Source organism: Procambarus clarkii, chromosome 22 (assembly GCF_040958095.1).
Source record: "Procambarus clarkii isolate CNS0578487 chromosome 22, FALCON_Pclarkii_2.0, whole genome shotgun sequence".
NCBI classification, from domain to species: domain Eukaryota; kingdom Metazoa; phylum Arthropoda; class Malacostraca; order Decapoda; family Cambaridae; genus Procambarus; species Procambarus clarkii.
In genome coordinates this window covers 32,908,243-32,928,891 of record NC_091171.1, presented here as the reverse complement: position 1 = coordinate 32,928,891, position 20,649 = coordinate 32,908,243, and the positions used below count along the sequence as shown (strand labels likewise).

General features: G+C 39.1%; 1 protein-coding gene across 3 annotated transcripts in view; it reads right to left on the bottom strand.

The window, feature by feature from the left end:
- The window catches only part of LOC123758725 (protein HGH1 homolog), a 50,234-nt gene that overhangs the window by 23,910 nt on the left and 5,675 nt on the right, over positions 1–20,649 (bottom strand). For all 3 annotated transcript variants that reach the window (XM_045743328.2, XM_045743318.2, XM_045743339.2), the window contains 3 exons: positions 18,539–18,741; positions 13,840–14,072; positions 9,841–9,962 (listed from right to left, as the gene is read on the bottom strand). In XM_045743328.2, the coding sequence (XP_045599284.2) occupies positions 9,841–9,962; positions 13,840–14,072; positions 18,539–18,741 (558 nt within the window). The remainder of the gene's footprint in view (positions 1–9,840; positions 9,963–13,839; positions 14,073–18,538; positions 18,742–20,649) is intronic.

The following is a 20,649-nucleotide window of genomic DNA, read 5'->3' as shown; positions in this document are numbered from 1 at the left end:
ACTAATCAAAACTAAATGGGTAGAACACCTAGAGAGAAATGATATAATATCAGACAGACAGTATGGTTTTCGATCTGGAAGATCCTGTGTATCGAATTTACTCAGTTTCTATGATCGAGCCACAGAGATATTACAGGAAAGAGATGGTTGGGTTGACTGCATCTATCTGGACCTAAAAAAGGCTTTCGACAGAGTTCCACATAAGAGGTTGTTCTGGAAACTGGAAAATATTGGAGGGGTGACAGGTAAGCTTCTATCATGGATGAAAAATTTTCTGACTGATAGAAAAATGAGGGCAGTAATCAGAGGCAATGTATCGGAATGGAGAAATGTCACAAGTGGAGTACCACAGGGTTCAGTTCTTGCACCAGTGATGTTTATTGTCTACATAAATGATCTACCAGTTGGTATACAGAATTATATGAACATGTTTGCTGATGATGCTAAGATAATAGGAAGGATAAGAAATTTAGATGACTGTCATGCCCTTCAAGAAGACCTGGACAAAATAAGTATATGGAGCACCACTTGGCAAATGGAATTTAATGTTAATAAATGTCATGTTATGGAATGTGGAATAGGAGAACATAGACCCCACACAACCTATATATTATGTGAGAAATCTTTAAAGAATTCTGATAAAGAAAGAGATCTAGGAGTGGTTCTAGATAGAAAACTATCACCTGAGGACCACATAAAGAATATTGTGCAAGGAGCCTATGCTATGCTTTCTAACTTCAGAATTGCATTTAAATACATGGATGGCGATATTCTAAAGAAGTTGTTCATGACTTTTGTTAGGCCAAAGCTAGAATATGCAGCTGTTGTGTGGTGCCCATATCTTAAGAAGCACATCAACAAACTGGAAAAGGTGCAAAGACATGCTACTAAGTGGCTCCCAGAACTGAAGGGCAAGAGCTACGAGGAGAGGTTAGAAGCATTAAATATGCCAAAACTAGAAGACAGAAGAAAAAGAGGTGATATGATCACTACATACAAAATAGTAACAGGAATTGATAAAATCGACAGGGAAGACTTCCTGAGACCTGGAACTTCAAGAACAAGAGGTCATAGATTTAAACTAGCTAAACACAGATGCCGAAGAAATATAAGAAAATTCACCTTCGCAAATAGAGTGGTAGACGGTTGGAACAAGTTAAGTGAGAAGGTGGTGGAGGCGAAGACCGTCAGTAGTTTCAAAGCGTTATATGACAAAGAGTGCTGGGAAGACGGGACACCACGAGCGTAGCTCTCATCCTGTAACTACACTTAGGTAATTACACTTAGGTAATTACACACACACAGGGGCCTCGTAGCCTGGTGGATAGCGCGCAGGATTCGTAATTCTGTGGCGCGGGTTCGATTCCCGCACGAGGCAGAAACAAATGGGCAAAGCTTCTTTCACCTTGAATGCCCCTGTTACCTAGCAGTAAATAGGTACCTGGGAGTTAGTCAGCTGTCACGGGCTGCTTCCTGGGGTGTGTGTGTGTGTGTGTGTGTGTGTGTGGTGTGGGGAAAAAAAAAAAAAAAAAAAAAAAAAAAAAAAAAAAAGTAGTTAGTAAACAGTTGATTGACAGTTGAGAGGCGGGCCGAAAGAGCAAAGCTCAACCCCCGTAAAAACACAACTGGTAAACACAACTAGTAAACACACACACACACACACACACACACACACACACACACATTCCCCACATTGGCACCAGAGGTGGTACCCCTATCAATAAAAAAAAAAAATAAAAAAAAAAAAAATTATATATATATATATATATATATATATATATATGTCGTACCTAGTAGCCAGAACTCACTTCTCAGCCTACTATTCAAGGCCCGATTTGCCTAATAAGCCAAGTTTTCCTGAATTAATATATTTACTATAATTTTTTTCTTATGAAATGATAAAGCAACCCTTTTCTCTATGTATGAGGTCAATTTTTTTTTATTGGAGTTAAAATTAACGTAGATATATGACCGAACCTAACCAACCCTACCTAACCTAACCTAACCTATATTTATAGGTAAGGTTATAATAAGCCAAGTTTTCCTGAATTAATATATTTTCTCTAATTTTTTCTTATGAAATGATAAAGCTACCCATTTCATTACGTATGAGGTCAATTTTTTTTATTGGAGTTAAAATTAACGTAGATATATGACCAAACCTAACCAACCCTACCTAACTTATCTTAACCTAACCTAAACTAACGCAACTAAGTCAATAAATTATGGTCTTAATATAAAATAACAATAATAATTCAAATAAACTATTTAGAAAAAATATTGAAAATAAAGAAAATCACTCGGCCTATTAGGCAAATTGGGCCTTGCATAGTAGGCCGAGAATGGCATTCTAGCTACGACATATTTTTCATATTATTTATTATATATATATATATATATATATATATATATATATATATATATATATATATATATATATATATATATATATATATATATATATACACACACACACACATATACATACATATACATACATACATACATACACACACACACACACACACAAGCTAAGCTAAGCTGCTGGACGTGGCAACAAGAAACTTTCTAAGCCAGCATACCAAAGAGCCAACAAGAATGAGAGGAGAAGATGAACCAGCAATGCTTGATTTGATATTTACCCTAAATGAATGGGATATAAGGGAAGTTAAGATGGAAGCGCCCTTGGGAATGAGTGACCACAGTGTATTGAACTTTGAGTACCTGGTAGAGATAGGACTTATCTCCCCCCAAAAAGAACTAGGAATCAAAAGGCTGGCATACCGAAAGGGGAATTATGAACAGATGAGAAGTTTCCTAAGTGAAATACCTTGGGACACAGACCTCAGAGACAAGTCTGTACAGGGTATGATGGACTATGTTACCCAAAAGTGTCAGGAGGCAGTAAACAGGTTCATCCTGGCCCAAAGGGAAAAATCCGAGAAGCAACAGAAGAATCCATGGTATAATAGGGCATGTATGGAAGCGAAGAAACTGAACAAAAAGGCGTGGAGGAACTTCCGGAATAACAGAACACCAGAAAGCAGGGAGAGATACCAGAGAACCAGGAATGAGTACGTCAGGGTGAGAAGAGAAGCAGAGAAAAATTTTGAAAATGATATAGCAAACAAAGCCAAGACCGAACCAAAGCTACTCCACAGTCACATCAGAAGGAAAACAACAGTGAAAGAACAGGTATTGAAACTTAGAACAGGCGAGGACAGGTATACAGAGAATGACAGAGAGGTGTGTGAGGAACTCAACAAGAGGTTCCAGGAGGTCTTCACAATAGAACAGGGTGAGGTCACTGTGCTAGGAGAAAGGGAGGTAAACCAGGCGGCCTTGGAGAAGTTCGAAATTACGAGAGAGGAGGTCAAGAGACACCTGCTGGATCTGGATGTTAGAAAGGCGGTTGGTCCAGATGGGATCTCACCATGGGTACTGAAAGAGTGTGCAGAGGCACTTTGCTTGCCACTCTCCATAGTGTATAGTAAATCACTAGAGACGGGAGACCTACCAGAAATATGGAAGACGGCGAATGTGGTCCCAATATACAAAAAGGGCGACAGACAAGAGGCACTGAACTACAGGCCAGTGTCCTTGACTTGTATACCATGCAAGGTGATGGAGAAGATCGTGAGAAAAAACCTGGTAACACATCTGGAGAGAAGGGACTTCGTGACAAATCGCCAACATGGATTCAGGGAGGGTAAATCTTGCCTTACAGGCTTGATAGAATTCTACGATCAGGTGACACAGACTAAGCAAGAAAGAGAGGGCTGGGCGGACTGCATTTTCTTGGATTGTCGGAAAGCCTTTGACACAGTACCGCATAAGAGGCTGGTACATAAGCTGGAGAGACAGGCAGGTGTAGCTGGTAAGGTGCTCCAGTGGATAAGGGAGTATCTAAGCAATAGGAAGCAGAGAGTTACGGTGAGGGGTGAGACCTCCGATTGGCGTGAAGTCACCAGTGGAGTCCCACAGGGCTCTGTACTCGGTCCTATCTTGTTTCTGATATATGTAAATGATCTCCCGGAGGGTATCGATTCATTTCTCTCAATGTTTGCAGACGATGCTAAAATTATGAGAAGGATTAAAACAGAAGAGGACTGTTTGAGGCTTCAAGAAGACCTAGACAAGCTGAAGGAATGGTCGAACAAATGGTTGTTAGAGTTTAACCCAACCAAATGTAATGTAATGAAGATAGGTGTAGGGAGCAGGAGGCCAGATACAAGGTATCATCTGGGAGAGGAAATTCTTCAGGAGTCAGAGAAGGAAAAAGACTTGGGGGTTGATATCACGCCAGACCTGTCTCCTGCAGCACATATCAAGCGGATAACATCAGCGGCATATGCCAGGCTGGCCAACATACGAACGGCATTCAGAAACTTGTGTAAAGAATCATTCAGAACTTTGTATACCACATATGTCAGGCCAATCCTGGAGTATGCAGCCCCAGCATGGAGTCCATATCTAGTCAAGGATAAGACTAAACTGGAAAAGGTTCAAAGGTTTGCCACCAGACTAGTACCCGAGCTGAGAGGTATGAGCTACGAGGAGAGACTACGGGAATTAAACCTCACTTCGCTGGAAGACAGAAGAGTTAGGGGGGACATGATCACCACATTCAAGATTCTGAAGGGGATTGATAGGGTAGATAAAGACAGTCTATTTAACACAAGGGGAACACGCACAAGGGGACACAGGTGGAAACTGAGTGCCCAAATGAGCCACAGAGATATTAGAAAGAACTTTTTTAGTGTCAGAGTGGTTGACAAATGGAATGCATTAGGGGGTGATGTGGTGGAGGCTGACTCCATACACAGTTTCAAGTGTAGATATGACAGAGCCCGATAGGCTCAGGAATCTGTACACCTTCCTGGAAACATTCTTGTATCAACATGTTAAACAAGCTACGAGGATGAGGGAAGGGGACGTTCCCTCCATGCTAGATTTGATATTTACCAGGAAGGAGGAAGAGATATTTGACATTCAGTACCTTCCTCCCTTGGGTAAAAGTGACCATGTCTTTTTGGGAATAAAGTATGCAATGCGTTATAAGCTGGAAGAAAATAAGGAGGTTGAAGCAGTTGAAAAACCAGACTTCAGGAGAGGACATTATGGTGACCTTAGAAATTTTTTTAGTGAGTATAATTGGACAGACTTGATGCTAGGCAAGGAAGTGAATGAGATGTATGGCAAGTTTTGTGAAATATATGATAAAGGCACAAAAAAATTTATACCAAAACAGAGATGCAGAACTAGGAAACAGGATTGGTTCAATAGAAATTGCGAGAGGGCTAGAGACCGAAAGACACAAAAATGGAATCAATACAGGAAGAGGCCGAACCCCCAAACATACCAGCGATACAAAGATGCGAGAAACAACTACACGGCAGTGAGGAGAGAGGCAGAAAGAAATTTTGAAAAAGGGATTGCGGACAAATGTAAAACAGAACCAGGTCTATTCTATAAATTCATAAACAACAAATTGCAGGTAAAGGATAATATTCAGAGGTTGAAAATGGGAAATAGATTCACGGAAGATGAAAAGGAAATGTGTGAAACACTAAACGAAAAGTTCCAAAGTGTGTTTGTACAAAATGAAATCTTTAGGGAACCAGATACAATAAGAATTCCAGAGAACAACATAGAACACATAGAGGTGTCTAGAGACGAAGTGGAAAAAATGCTCAAGGAGCTCGGTAAGAACAAAGCAGCTGGCCCAGATGGCGTTTCACCATGGGTTCTGAGAGAATGTGCATCTGAGCTCAGCATTCCACTTCACCTGATCTTTCAGGCATCCCTGTGTACAGGAATCGTAGCAGACGGGTGGAAACAGGCTAACATAGTTCCAATCTACAAAAGTGGCAGCAGGGAAGACCCCCTCAATTATAGACCTGTATCATTGACAAGTGTAATAGTGAAAGTATTGGAAAAACTAATCAAAACTAAATGGGTAGAACACCTAGAGAGAAATGATATAATATCAGACAGACAGTATGGTTTTCGATCTGGAAGATCCTGTGTATCGAATTTACTCAGTTTCTATGATCGAGCCACAGAGATATTACAGGAAAGAGATGGTTGGGTTGACTGCATCTATCTGGACCTAAAAAAGGCTTTCGACAGAGTTCCACATAAGAGGTTGTTCTGGAAACTGGAAAATATTGGAGGGGTGACAGGTAAGCTTCTATCATGGATGAAAAATTTTCTGACTGATAGAAAAATGAGGGCAGTAATCAGAGGCAATGTATCGGAATGGAGAAATGTCACAAGTGGAGTACCACAGGGTTCAGTTCTTGCACCAGTGATGTTTATTGTGTACATAAATGATCTACCAGTTGGTATACAGAATTATATGAACATGTTTGCTGATGATGCTAAGATAATAGGAAGGATAAGGAATTTAGATGACTGTCATGCCCTTCAAGAAGACCTGGACAAAATAAGTATATGGAGCACCACTTGGCAAATGGAATTTAATGTTAATAAATGTCATGTTATGGAATGTGGAATAGGAGAACATAGACCCCACACAACCTATATATTATGTGAGAAATCTTTAAAGAATTCTGATAAAGAAAGAGATCTAGGAGTGGTTCTAGATAGAAAACTATCACCTGAGGACCACATAAAGAATATTGTGCAAGGAGCCTATGCTATGCTTTCTAACTTCAGAATTGCATTTAAATACATGGATGGCGATATTCTAAAGAAGTTGTTCATGACTTTTGTTAGGCCAAAGCTAGAATATGCAGCTGTTGTGTGGTGCCCATATCTTAAGAAGCACATCAACAAACTGGAAAAGGTGCAAAGACATGCTACTAAGTGGCTCCCAGAACTGAAGGGCAAGAGCTACGAGGAGAGGTTAGAAGCATTAAATATGCCAAAACTAGAAGACAGAAGAAAAAGAGGTGATATGATCACTACATACAAAATAGTAACAGGAATTGATAAAATCGACAGGGAAGACTTCCTGAGACCTGGAACTTCAAGAACAAGAGGTCATAGATTTAAACTAGCTAAACACAGATGCCGAAGAAATATAAGAAAATTCACCTTCGCAAATAGAGTGGTAGACGGTTGGAACAAGTTAAGTGAGAAGGTGGTGGAGGCCAAGACCGTCAGTAGTTTCAAAGCGTTATATGACAAAGAGTGCTGGGAAGACGGGACACCACGAGCGTAGCTCTCATCCTGTAACTACACTTAGGTAATTACACTTAGGTAATTACCTGTTGATTGACGGTTGAGAGGCGGGACCAAAGAGCCAGAGCTCAACCCCCGCAAACACAACTAGGTGAGTACAACTAGGTGAGTACACACACACACACACACCTGAAACCAAGGCTGGACCGGACACCATGGAGCCCGAAAGAACCCTCTCTTTAAAGGATTCCAAGCAAGCCAGGACCTGGAGCAACAGCAAAACTGAGGAAAAGAGGTACAGAAACCCCCACCTTGACCAGTCCTGCTAGCCAAAAAGCATGTACCACTGACTGCCTTGCAGTCTGGGAATGGCGCCATGTACACAAGGAGACACCGAGACCACGCCGATGCGAAGAGGTACATCACATGATGTAAGAGATTACATCACATGAAACCAGCAGGCATAACAGGATGTGCAAAATAGTCCCATTGAAAAGCAGAGGTGCAATAGGTACTCTGAAGGAGAACTACCAACATCATGGGCCCAAGACTTCAACACACTCCCGCTACACATAAGGGGCATAACTGGCCCACCTCTCACAATGTTCAAGAAAGAACTTGACTAACACCTTCAAAGAATACCTGATCAACAAGGCTGTGATTCATATGTCAGGCTGCGAGCAACCGTATCCATCAGCCTGGATGACCAGATAACCAACTGGGAGAGCTGGTTGGAGACCAGGCCGTTGATCCCCGGAACCTCCACAAGATAGACACAAGGTCTTCCTATTACTTAGCAGTATAATAGGTACCTGGGTGTTAGTCAGCTGTCACGGGCTGCTTCCTGGGGGTGGAGGCCTGGTCGAGGACCGGACCGCAGGGACACTAAAAAGCCCCGAAATCATCTCAAGATAACCATCTCAAGAAGGTAGGTAGGTAGGTATAAAGGTTAAAGATGTATAAAGAGGTACACTTCAAGTAACTCAAGCTTCTACAATATCCATATCCAACAAAAAGGATATTATAAGGGACAAGTCTGTGTAGCATCAATGTGCAAGGAGGGGTTGATGTATTTGTCCTGGTAAGAAAATTTATAACCGGCAATGTACTACACCTGGTCTTATGAAGCAGTGGGGGTGCTGCTATTGACTGCTGGAGTGTGTATGATATAATGAATGGCCAAGTGCTATATTTTTTATATAAACTATGTACCTAGCTACAATACAACATTTTAATTTAACCCAAAACTAATTCAGCACAGAAGTTCTAACAACAGAGGGTTCTACAGATGGCTCTATAACAAACTTTTCACTGTCAACTCTGACTCCTGCCATCACTGTCATATATTCTTTAACATATTTACTATATGATCCTTTATTATCACCCTTTACAACTTTACATCTTACTAACATACTGGTCTTATACCTATATAAGATGTCCATACCCCGGATGTATACTGCACTTAACCCACTCCTACTTCATTCCCCACAATTTTCACTTTTACCCCATCTCGCATATAAATCCCTCCTTGCTACACACATCCCACTTCCACCAAATCCTTTTCTTAAAAAAAATTTATTTCTACTGCATGTACTCTGCCTCTTTCCATACCCAAATTTTACTATTTAACTTCAGGGTTAAGAGAGACTGTCACCTGGTGCTCTTAATGATACGTCACTGGTACCATGCTGAGACTGTTACTTATCTCTCGGGTAAGTTGGCCACCTTTCATTTGGACTTGTACACACACGACCGAGTCAGGTGGTTGGCAGCAGATCTCCCATTGTTTTATGAGAAAGATATTAACCATCTTGTTTTGGATGCCTGTACCAAATTTACATTGGATGGTGCAATTTTGGTTAATCCAGATTCGGTTTGTTCAGCTTTTCAGGCACCAAAAGATAATGCTGGATTGGATTCCAAACTAGAGATAATTTTGAATTAAGCTTTTGATAGGAATCACAAAGGAGATGAGAGGACATGAATAAATAACAAGCAAGCAAGCTCAATGTAGAGCTGAGGTCAACCAAAGAGGAAATGACAATCTTTAAAGAAAAACCAACATATAGTACTGTATATAAAAAATGAGAAATGAGAAATGAGCACAACCAAGCATGTAGGACTTTCTCTCTTTAAATTACTGAAACTATTTTTATTATTAAGCATGTATATAACCTAGTCTACAACTTGAATCTAGTTTATAAACCTTTTTCTTTTCAGTGAATTACATTAAACCATAATCCATCCCCTAATTCTCTTTCTGTGTATCATAAAATCACACCCAATAAATAAGATTTAATTCCCTGGCTTGTCAATTGTTTATTAACCATTTATGGCTCATCCAGAGCTGCTCTCTCAGTTGAGGCCAATGTCTCACAATTTACTAATATCTAAACTCTGCAGTTACTGAACAAATCCACAAGGGCCGTGATGAGGGTTCGAAACTCGCGTCCAGGGCGATCCCAGATGCGCCTTAGTCAATTGTGCCACAACATGGTTAAAAGAATTGCAACCGGGAGTGCTACTGCTCTCTCACAGATCCCGCAGCCTCTCAGAGACAGAAACCGGGGTTTTACAACAATTCCCCCAATGCCCTTGTGGATTTGTTCATTTGAGGTATCACACTATTGTGATTATGTGTGTATTCTGCAGTTACTATTTTATTTTGTATAAAGCCGAGAATAAACTCACCCTTTTCAAAACAGCAATTGTGAATTGCAGCTATGACTGCCATTCTCCTTCCGATTGACTCTTTGTAATCCATGAACGACATAAGTCGTTGTAACACAAATCCATTCTTGTCCATCATCTGCCTAGTATACAAATTCTTAAGGATATTATTTATGAATACTTATGAATACATATTAAGTAAATGTGCAGCCAAATGTAAACAAAAATTATGTGAATGTGTTGGCTTTTTGTTTGTTTTTTTCCTTCATTTTTCTCCTTTTTTATCAGGCGATTTGCCTGGAACCTCTACGACATGCTGAACACATTCCTATCACTAAGGGTGCCAATTTTGGAAGGAAATTGGTCGACAACTTTAGCCACAGGAAGCAGAATCTTTGATGTCATTTTCTGTGGGGGAGACCCCTTTGGCTCCCTGGAGCTATCTGGGCTGATATGAATGTATTAGACCCCTGGTAGCAGTCAAGCGAATGGAGTTCTAGGCCAATCAAGGACCACGAGCTAGAACCTGGCCTCCCCCCCTCAGAGAGGCACAAGGAGCATTGGCCTGTAGAAACCCCCTGTGTGGTTGGATGCATTCTATGTCTGCCATCGACCTGGTCAGGCACCCAGAAAGGTAAGCACTCCAAAACAAACCCTATCTGGATAAAATATTGCTAATGAATACAGAACTGTTGGACAGAACTCCCCCAAACAAGAAACGAACAAATGCGCATAATGTCACCACTGTCACTGCGCCACTGTCTGTGCAGTTCCCCCCCACCTCACTGAGGGGGGTAAGGGCGGAGCACCAGATCCCTGTGCCGGCCATCCAACCCGATGGTTCTGCGATTGATGTGAGACCTTGTGGTCATGCAATTCTGGCTCAAGACTGGCACAGCACTGGCTCAGTGCTGTGCCTTGTGGTGTGGTCCTGTCCTGTGGTGGTGTGCGAGCCAGGAGTAATTTTCATCAGTACTTGGGATGCATGCACCTAGGGTTACCTTCCCTAGGTGCCCTTTAAATACTGCTCTTGTGGCTTGAGTTATTTTCCGCAAGTTGCTTGGGGGTTGCCTCCTCTGAGGTCTTTTACTGCTCAGTAGTTGCCCACCCTTGGGGTGTTTCATTTGCCTCTGAGTGAGGTGGTTTTGTCACTGGTAGGGGTGCAAGGTACTGTGCAGCGGTTCTTCACCTGATATAGCGGTCGGCTCTGTTCCACCTAGGTTTATTGTACTCGTACAGGGGTTTTTCTATTGTTTTTGTTTTCTGCCTGGTGGAGGGTCTGTCCCTTGGTGTTGTTGCCACTTATATATATATTGTTCTTGGTGGTCCACCACTAGGTCCCTCTGTCTCTCTCACTCTCTCTCTGTATAATTACCCAAGTGTAGTTACAGGATGAGAGCTACGCTCGTGGTGTCCCGTCTTCCCAGCACTCTTTGTCATATAACGCTTTGAAACTACTGACGGTCTTGGCCTCCACCACCTTCTCATCCTAACTTGTTCCAACCGTCTACCATTCTGTTTGCGAAAGTGAATTTTCTTATATTTCTTTGGCATCTGTGTTTAGCTAGTTTAAATCTATGACCTCTTGGTCTTAAAGCTCCAGGTCTCAGGAAATCTTCCCTATCGATTTTATCAATTCCCTGTTACTATTTTGTATGTAGTGATCATATCACCTCTTTTTATTCTGTCTTATAGTTTTGGCATATTTAATGCCTCTAACCTCTCCTCATAGCTCTTGCCCTTCAGTTCTGGGAGCCACTTAGTAGCATGTCTTTGCATCTTTTCCAGTTTGTTGATGTAGTTCTTAAGACTATGGGCACCACACAACAGCTGCATATTCTAGCTTTGGCCTAACAAAAGTCATGAACAATTTCTTTAGTATATCGTCATCCATGTATTTAATAGCAATTCTGAGGTTAGAAAGCGTAGCATAGGCTCCTTGCACAATATTCTTAATGTGGGTCTCAGGTGATAGTTTTCTATCCAAAACCACCCCTAGATCTCTTTCTTGATCAGAATTCTTTAAAGATTTCTCACCTAATATATAGGTTGAGTGGGGTCTATGTTCTCCTATTCCACATTCCATAACATGGCATTTATTAACATTAAATTACATTTGCCAAGTGGTGCTCCATATACTTATTTTGTCGAGGTCTTCTTGAAGGGCATGACAATCATCTAAATTTCTTATCCTTCCTATTATCTTAGCATCATCAGCAAACATGTTCATATAATTGTGTATACCAACTGGTAGATCATTTATGTAGACAATAAACATCACTGGTGCAAGAACTGAACCCTGTGGTACTCCACTTGTGACATTTCTCCAGTCCGATACATTGCCTCTGATTACTGCCCTCATTTTTCTATCAGTCAGAAAATTTTTCATCCATGTTAGAAGCTTACCAGTCACCCCTCCAATATTTTCCAGTTTCCAGAACAACCTCTTATGTGGAACTCTGTCGAATACCTTTCTTAGGTCCAGATAGATGCAGTCAACCCAACCATCTCTTTCCTGTAATATCTCTGTGGCTCGATCATAGAAACTGAGTAAATTCAATACACAGGATCTTCCAGATCGAAAACCATACTGTCTGTCTGATATTATATCATTTCTCTCCAGATGTTCTACCCATTTAGTTTTGATTAGTTTTTCCAATACTTTCACTATTACACTTGTCAATGATACAGGTCTATAATTGAGGGGGTCTTCCCTGCTGCCACTTTTGTAGATTGGAACTATGTTAGCCTGTTTCTACACGTCTGCTACGATTCCTGTACACAGGGATGCCTGAAAGATCAGGTGAAGTGGAATGCTGAGCTCAGATGCACATTCTCTCAGAACCCATGGTGAAACTCCATCTGGGCCAGCTGCTTTGTTCTTACTGAGCTCCTTTAGCATATTTTCCGCTTCATCTCTAGACACCTCTATCCGCTCTATGTTGTTCTCTGGAATTCTTATTGTGTCTGGTTCTCTGAAGATTTCATTTTGTACAAACACACTTTGAAACTTTTCTTTTAATGTTTCACACATTTCCTTTTCATTTTCCGTGAATCTGTTTCCCATTTTCAACCTCTGGATATTATCCTTTACCTGCAATTTGTTGTTTATGAATTTGTAGAATAGGCCCGGTTCTGTTTTACATTTACGTTTTACATTTACGTAGGGGCTCCCCACAGTTAAAGTCAAGTCAAGTTCTGCCACCTGTGGCTGAATCACATGTTGACCAATTTCATTCCAACTTCACATACTTAGTGACGAGTATGCATCCTCCAAGATGTAGAAGCCACAACAAAATCAAATGAGAAAGAAAAAAAATTCCCCCTAAAAAAACAAAAAAAATTGGTGGATATAGGAAATACAGTATTGGCATTGGGTAATGTATTTATATGATAAAATACAGCAACATAATTAATCATTATTATTTGTGTGAAATTTTGCCATCCAGGTGGTAATCACCAATCCTAGAAGGCACCAGCTGCATATTCACTTTGTGGACCCTCCTTACTACTACAGTAGTTATTTAAAATTGTGAAATTGTCAACTATTTTAAATATTTTATTTTTTGTTTTTCCTGTTCATGTTATGATATTGATCCATTAGGAAAAGTTAGAGCAGTCACCATGTAGATTATGCACAAAAAATTTGAACGCTTTTGAGGAACGTTGATAAATTGTGCACCTGGCCCCTTGAATCCCAATAAAATAAATTATGGAACAACAAGAGATGATTTACCTCAATTACTAAAAAGACAACTGTGTCAAGTACACTATAAACACAGATTAGTATCAAGTACAGTACATAAATGAAGAATGATCAAATCATACACAAACCAGTTTGACAACGTTCATTTTCCCATTGTTAACATATACTGTACAGGTACATTGTTATGTTAGGATGAATTAGTTTAGGCTGTGATAGGCTTGATTAGGTTAGACTAGGTTGGGTTGAATTGGATTTGGCTAGGTCTTGTGTATGATGTTCCTTTTATTCATATAAACATAGGCCACAATACATACCTTCTTCCAATGGATAACTGTGAAAAATTAGAGATGACTGAAGCTAAAAGATGAAGACTGGCACCCTTCTTGTTATAGTCCAGCTGGCAAAGTATGTCGACTAAGCCCTCTAGCTTGGTAGGCCCCGCAGCAATGATGTCATATACTTTCTGACACAAATGTGCATGCTTTGTGAGATTGGCCAGTACAGCACATGCATAGTCTGCATGTGGAAACTCCTTGTCCACAACTAGCTGGAAAAATCACGTTTGTATCAACCACTGACTTTAACAATAACAATTTTGTCCTTGTACATATGCTTACCTGATACAAAATAACTATATACATATACGGTATTGAACTATGAACCAGTAATGGACAAAGAAAATACTTTTTAATGTAATTATGATCAGTAGTAATAATAGGATTTACTTAGGGAGCATATTAAATTGCAGCTACATGATTTTACCAGCTTGGATCAGTTCTACAAGTCACTATCATTACAGCTTTATGCTCTCTCATAAATACTATGTATCAGATACACAAATACTGTAATACAAACTCTGTCATCCTTTGCTGATGACAGCAAAACTGGCACAAAACTTGCATCAGTAACTGGAACTTTTCACTGTTAAACATAATGTTAATTTCTGCTGCCCAACCAAAAACTTTATCAATGTCAACTTGTAATTTTTCAGTGTCTTCAAAACAAGTAATTTTCATGCTAATTTTTGTGTAGTCTGCAAAGGATGACACGACACAGACTTGAATTTTTGTCTATACTGTATCTGATATGAGAACAAGGTTAAGGCAGTGGTGCAAGAACTGTGCCCTGAGACACAGTTTACTAATGTGCTTGAACTCTATTTTACTTGATTTACCATTACTTTTTGCATCCTGTTTGACAGAAAACTGAATATCCATCACCCTATTTTACCTGTTATTCCTATTGACCTCATTTTATGGGCTTCACTCCATAGTCATATTTGGCAAATGCCTTTGCCAAGTCCTTGAATACCACATTTGCATTCCGCTTTTCTTCTCGTGCATCAGTAATTTTGTCAAAGTGGTCAAGTAGCTACTAAAGACATGATCGTCATGCTATAAATCTATGTTGACATGGGTTGTGGAGGTCATTGGTCTCCATAAAACTAGAGATCTGACTTCTGATCACTCTCAAAAACGTTTATTACATGGGATGTTAGTGTGACGGGTTTGTAATTCTTTGCCAATGCCTTGCTCCCTTGTGTATAGGAGTTACATCTGCAGATTTAAGTGCTTCTGATATATCCCATGTCCAAGCTCTTCCTCCACACTACACTGAGTGCTTGTGCTACTGGCACTTTGCATTTCTTAATAAATATTGAATTCCGTGAGTTTGGCCCCCAGGGCCGAGTTCACGGGCATATTGTCAATTTCTCTTTCAAAATCTGCAGAGTTTGTGTTGATATCAGTTATATTTTCAGAGGTTTGGATATCATGCATAAAGAAGATGTCTGGATCTTCCACTTTCATGCTATTTATTGAGGTGCTAAACATGTCCTCATACTGCTTTTAAAGGATTTCACCGATTTCTTTGTCCTCCTCCGAATATGCACCTTCCCTGGTAAGTATAGGTCCAATACTGGTGGAGGATTTTGATTTTGCATATGTAAAGAAATATTTCAGATTTTTCTTTATCTCTTCTATGGCTTTCTGTTCTAACTGTTTTTCTTGATTCTAATATGATTGCTTCAGTCTCCTCTCTTTCTTCAATATCCCTCTTTAAATTATTCTCTGTAGGGACAATCAAGCCTGTTTAACCCTTAAACTGCTCAGCATAAGGGGGGGGGTATAATTAAAAAAATATTCAAATTATGTCAAAGTTACTTAAAAATGTTAAACAAATCTCCAACTTATTGGCTTCAGCGTCGTGAAACTTTCATCAAAATATTTTCAGAAATTGATTTTAGACAAATCTTTAAAAAAAGAAAGTTTTGTTGATAAGGAGAACAGCTATTAACTGGAACTGATGAATAATGCAATAATAAAGAGATACAAGCACCTGTCCAACGCACAAAGAAGAATAGTATAAGAAGTTCCCACAAAGTGGATATACAGCTGGTGCCTTTATAGCATTGGTGAGTAATACATAATACTGTAACAAATAATAATGAGTAAGTATGTTGTTATGCTCTATTTTGTTATATATCATATTAATACATTACCCAATGTTATTATCAATTACTTTCAACAATGTCCAAAAAAATATTTTTTTTAGGGGAATGTTTTTTTTTTCTTCCTTTGTTTATTATTTGAATTTGATGTAACCTATACTTCCTGGAGAATGCATACTCCTACCTATGTGAAGACAGAATTAAATTGGTAAATAAATAAATCAGTCACAACACTCTCAGAATTTGGGACTTTAAATTTTTTTTGACTGATTTTTTCATAGAATTCAAACTATTTTCCTTGTTTCTTTAGGTTGTTTTCATGATTAGGGACCAGATTAGGGTTTTTTTTTACTTGTATATAGTATACCCTAAATATATCCCCTAAATCATTATAATTATCCCTATACTGTATTCTGTCTTTTGGGGGGTTATTTTTTCTTGACTTCATTTCAACACATAGTGACCTACAACTTGTACATATTTGAGTACGAATGCCAAACAATGTTTATTACAACAAACAAGTAAATTCATGAATTAGAACTGCCTTATACATTGTCAGTAACTTCAATTATATCTATAACTAGAATTTCAACTTACTTCAGTATCCAAAAATCTAGTTTCTGACCAATTCTCATCATTTTTACATATAGTGTGTACAGCTGTCTGTTCTACAATCCCTATAGAATTTATTTTTCATAAACTAAGCATTTGGAGTTATAAATTTTTGTTGTCTAAATTTGTGCATATTTCAAATGCCATATTGACAATTTTTTTTTACAGTAAACTATACTGAAAACCTATATTCTAAATACAGTATGAAAATGGAGATCATATGCTATTCTGAGAGCATAATAATACCAAATGAACAGTTGGTGATATTTTATATTTTTGCAGCCGATTTCAAAATCTGATGTTTTCAATATTCAATTTTATATTTTTTATTTTCTTGTTTTTCCAAGTTACACTGGTATCATTAAGACAAAGTTGGAGCATTTGCCTAGTAGATTATGTACAAAACGTTTGAAAGAGTTTCAGGAAATTGAAAAAACTGAGCTCAGTGTCGCACATCAATATGATGTTTCTTGTAGTTTAAGGGTTAAGCATTTATTTTTTTCTTTTGTAGTGCCGTCTGCATTCTCTTTCTAAGATGCTCCTCTTTCTGGCTTTTTGCAAAAGAACATATTTCAAACAGACTTTATATGCTTTGGCAGCCAGTAATGCTATTCAGTCTGTAGGATTTTTATTACATAGAACAGTTTCTCATTGAAAATCTCTCACATTTTCTCTTTATTTTTCCTAATCTATCCTTTTATTATTAAAATTAAATTTATGGAATAACCCTTCTCACTTGATCAATTTTTTTAGACCTATTACACAAACTTATGTTAGTTTGCACATCAATGAGTTTGCAATCTGAGTATGTGGTATCTGAGATTGTAAAGTCCCTGTTTATTTCTTTATTGTTTTTGAAGATCAGATCTAGAATATTTTTGTTCCTAGTTGGCTCTGTTATCTGCTGGTTTAGCAAAAAGTTATCACAGAATCTAAGCAGTTTTCCTGTGGTTGCCTATTTCCAGGTATATTTCCTGGTAAAATAATATTACTTGCTTGATGGGGTTTTGGGAGTTGTTCTACTCCCCAAACCTTGGGCTGTAAGAGCTTGTTCAACAGATGTTGTTGCTTGGAGCGGCCCGCAGTTCTGGGAGTTCTACTCCCCCAAACCTGGCCCGAGGCCAAATATGTGAAAGTTGTGAGAGTTTGGTCCAGCCAGGCTGTTACTTAGAGCGGCCCGCAGGCCCACATACCCACCACAGCCCGGTTGGTCCGGCACTCCTTGGAGAAAATGATCTAGTTTTCTCTTGAAGATGTCCACGGTTGTTCCGGCAATACTGTATTTCTTATGCTCGCTAGGAGGATGTTGAACAACCGTGAACCTCTGATGCTTATACAATGTTCTCTGATTGTACCTATGGCACCCCTGCTCTTCACTGGTTCTGTTTTGCATTTTCTTCCATATCGTTCACTCCAGTATGTTGTTATTTTACTGTGTAGATTTGGTACTTAGCCCTCCAGTATCTTCCCTGTGTATATTATTTGATATCTCTTGTTATCTTTCTAGTGAGTACATTTGGAGAGCTTTGAGACATCTGCAAAGGATGATACGAAGCTGTGACTTATATTTTTGTCTATATCTGATATGAGAATAAGGAAAAAGCAGTGGTGTAAGGACTGTACCCTCTGGGTACAGAGCTTTTAACTCTGGGACCTCAGGGTACAGACTTAATTTTAGAGCAGATAAACTGCACAAATTTATGTAGTAGCCAAAAATGACAGTTAGTGCATAGAGTTCGAAGGAAAATGGAACAAGTTTCAATATAGTGGGAGTAGCTCAAGCTTCAAGATAAACGGAACAGGTTTGTGTAGTAACCATAAAATTAGAGATGAAGTGGTTCAAAGTGGTTCAAATTACAAGTTAAACAGGGCAGATTTATGTAGCGACTGGAAAAGACAACATGAGTGGGTCATACGAAATCTCTTGTAGAGACCAAATGGCATCAACTTACTTCCACCATTTCTGCAGTTACATGGATTTCTTGTAAAGACAGAAGTGCTCTTGCACCTGCCTCTTCTGCAGATATATTGACCAGTCCACGCATTCCATTTTTGTTGGTATTCATTTCTGCGATTCTGACCAATCGTAGAAGAGCTGTAAGAAAGTCTGCTCTGGCAATCAGAAGATTGAGGCCCTCAGGAGTTCCTGTTAGCTCTGTAAAATAACAAAATTACTTTACTAAATATGTGGTAGTGTTTGAGATGTTTATCACATTAGCTAACATGAATATCTGCAGACAAAATAAAGCTTAGCTAGGATGCACTTGATTCACTATTTTATTTATACTCAGCATAAGTACGACTTGCATTTGTACAAAATGTTGAGCCAAGCCCCTATTCCAGTAAAAAAAAAAAGTAAAAGTAAAAAGTAAAAAGTGTTGCCGGTACCACAAGGCAACAAATATCACACACCCATGGATGAAAATATCCAGCTTTGAATGCAATGAAACTTTTTTAGTGAGACCGTTCTGCGACTACAGAAACTACCCGTCTAGATACTGTAGTTCCAAGCCTAAAGCATCCCCACCAGGCCCTTAATTGTGTGTGTGGTGGGGAATTGTGGGTGGTGGTCATGTCTCCCAGGTCTTGTATTCCCGGGGCAGTCTTGTTTTGTGTATGAGACTGTGGTACTTCTGAGTAATATTCTCTCGGTCTTTTGTTCACAGACTGATCATTCGGCTTGTTTTCTAAATTTTAATTTTTCATAACACATTTTTCGGTAACAATTTGGCTTGTTTACATTACATATTTATTGGAACCGATTTTGTGCCTAGTGACCTTGCCCTGTATGCTCGGCTAGCTCCCTAGCCTACAGTGCTCGGTATCCCGTCTGTATTACGGCTGCTTTAGGCTGCTTTAGGCTGCTTTAGGCTGCTTTAGACGTGTTGCAAATTTTAATCACCCTCGTCCCCCCCCATACATAAATAATATATATATAATATATTTATATATTATATATATATATATATATATATATATATATATATATATATATATATATATATATATATATATATATATACAGTATACACATAATTTATTGGTATGGCTGTTGTATTGTGCTTTATTATGGTGTATGGTAGTACATGTATTGTATATTGTATTTCATTGTATAAGAGTGATCATGAGCTTGCCTGTTGAGTGAACGGATCTAGGACACGTATCATTCGTGAGAGGAGAGGAGTGTCGGTCAGGTGATTGCGTGTTACCAGTTTGTGTATTTTGGAGAATGCTATTATATTTCTTAGACAAGTTTATATTAGGGTTAATATCATTCCAGATTGTGTACAATTGTGAAATTCTATGATTATATATGATTGGGAGTGTGTTACTTCCATATGTAGACAATGCTGGTAACTCTGAGTGAGGGAGGAGGCGTGCATGAAGGAATGTGGCTTCAGTAGTATGTAATGGGGCTTGGTGGAAGGTCATCTGTAAAAGATATGTCTGATTTGTTTCTGTTGTTAGGCTAAGTTGTGTTTAACCCAGTTCGGCATACTGTAAATAGTGACACAGTACATTAATATTATATTGTTGGACTCTTGTTGGCATATGAAAGACAGTGAGGAGGGGAGGGGAAGGAGAGGTGTTAATGTTTGGAAGAGGAAGAAGAAGAAGGCGAGTGAGAGAGTTCTCGTTCTCGTTCTCTCTCTCTCCCGTTCTCTCTCTCTATTATGATATATAATAATTACTTATGTTCAAAGAACAAAAGAAGCACAAACACAATGTAATTCTTTACATGCGCGATCGTCACTAAGCAGGGTGGCTCTGGTAAACTGTGGTGGGGTCGCCCGTGACACCAGGATTCACGCACTTGGTCGACCCATACGTGTATCAACAAAATCGCTACGCAAGCCAAAGGTCATAAGTCGATTTGCATTTTTCTACGAAATTGGGGTTGTAACCCGAAATTTTTTTTAAGTAGGGGCAGTCATAAGTCGAGGTGACAATGTATAAATGTTCAAGTGCATTTCATGTGAGTAAACCGATTCTCCTGTAAACATAGTAATTATTCAACCCATTTTCCCCTAGTAAGGCTTACATCTTAGTCATTAGGTTGAAT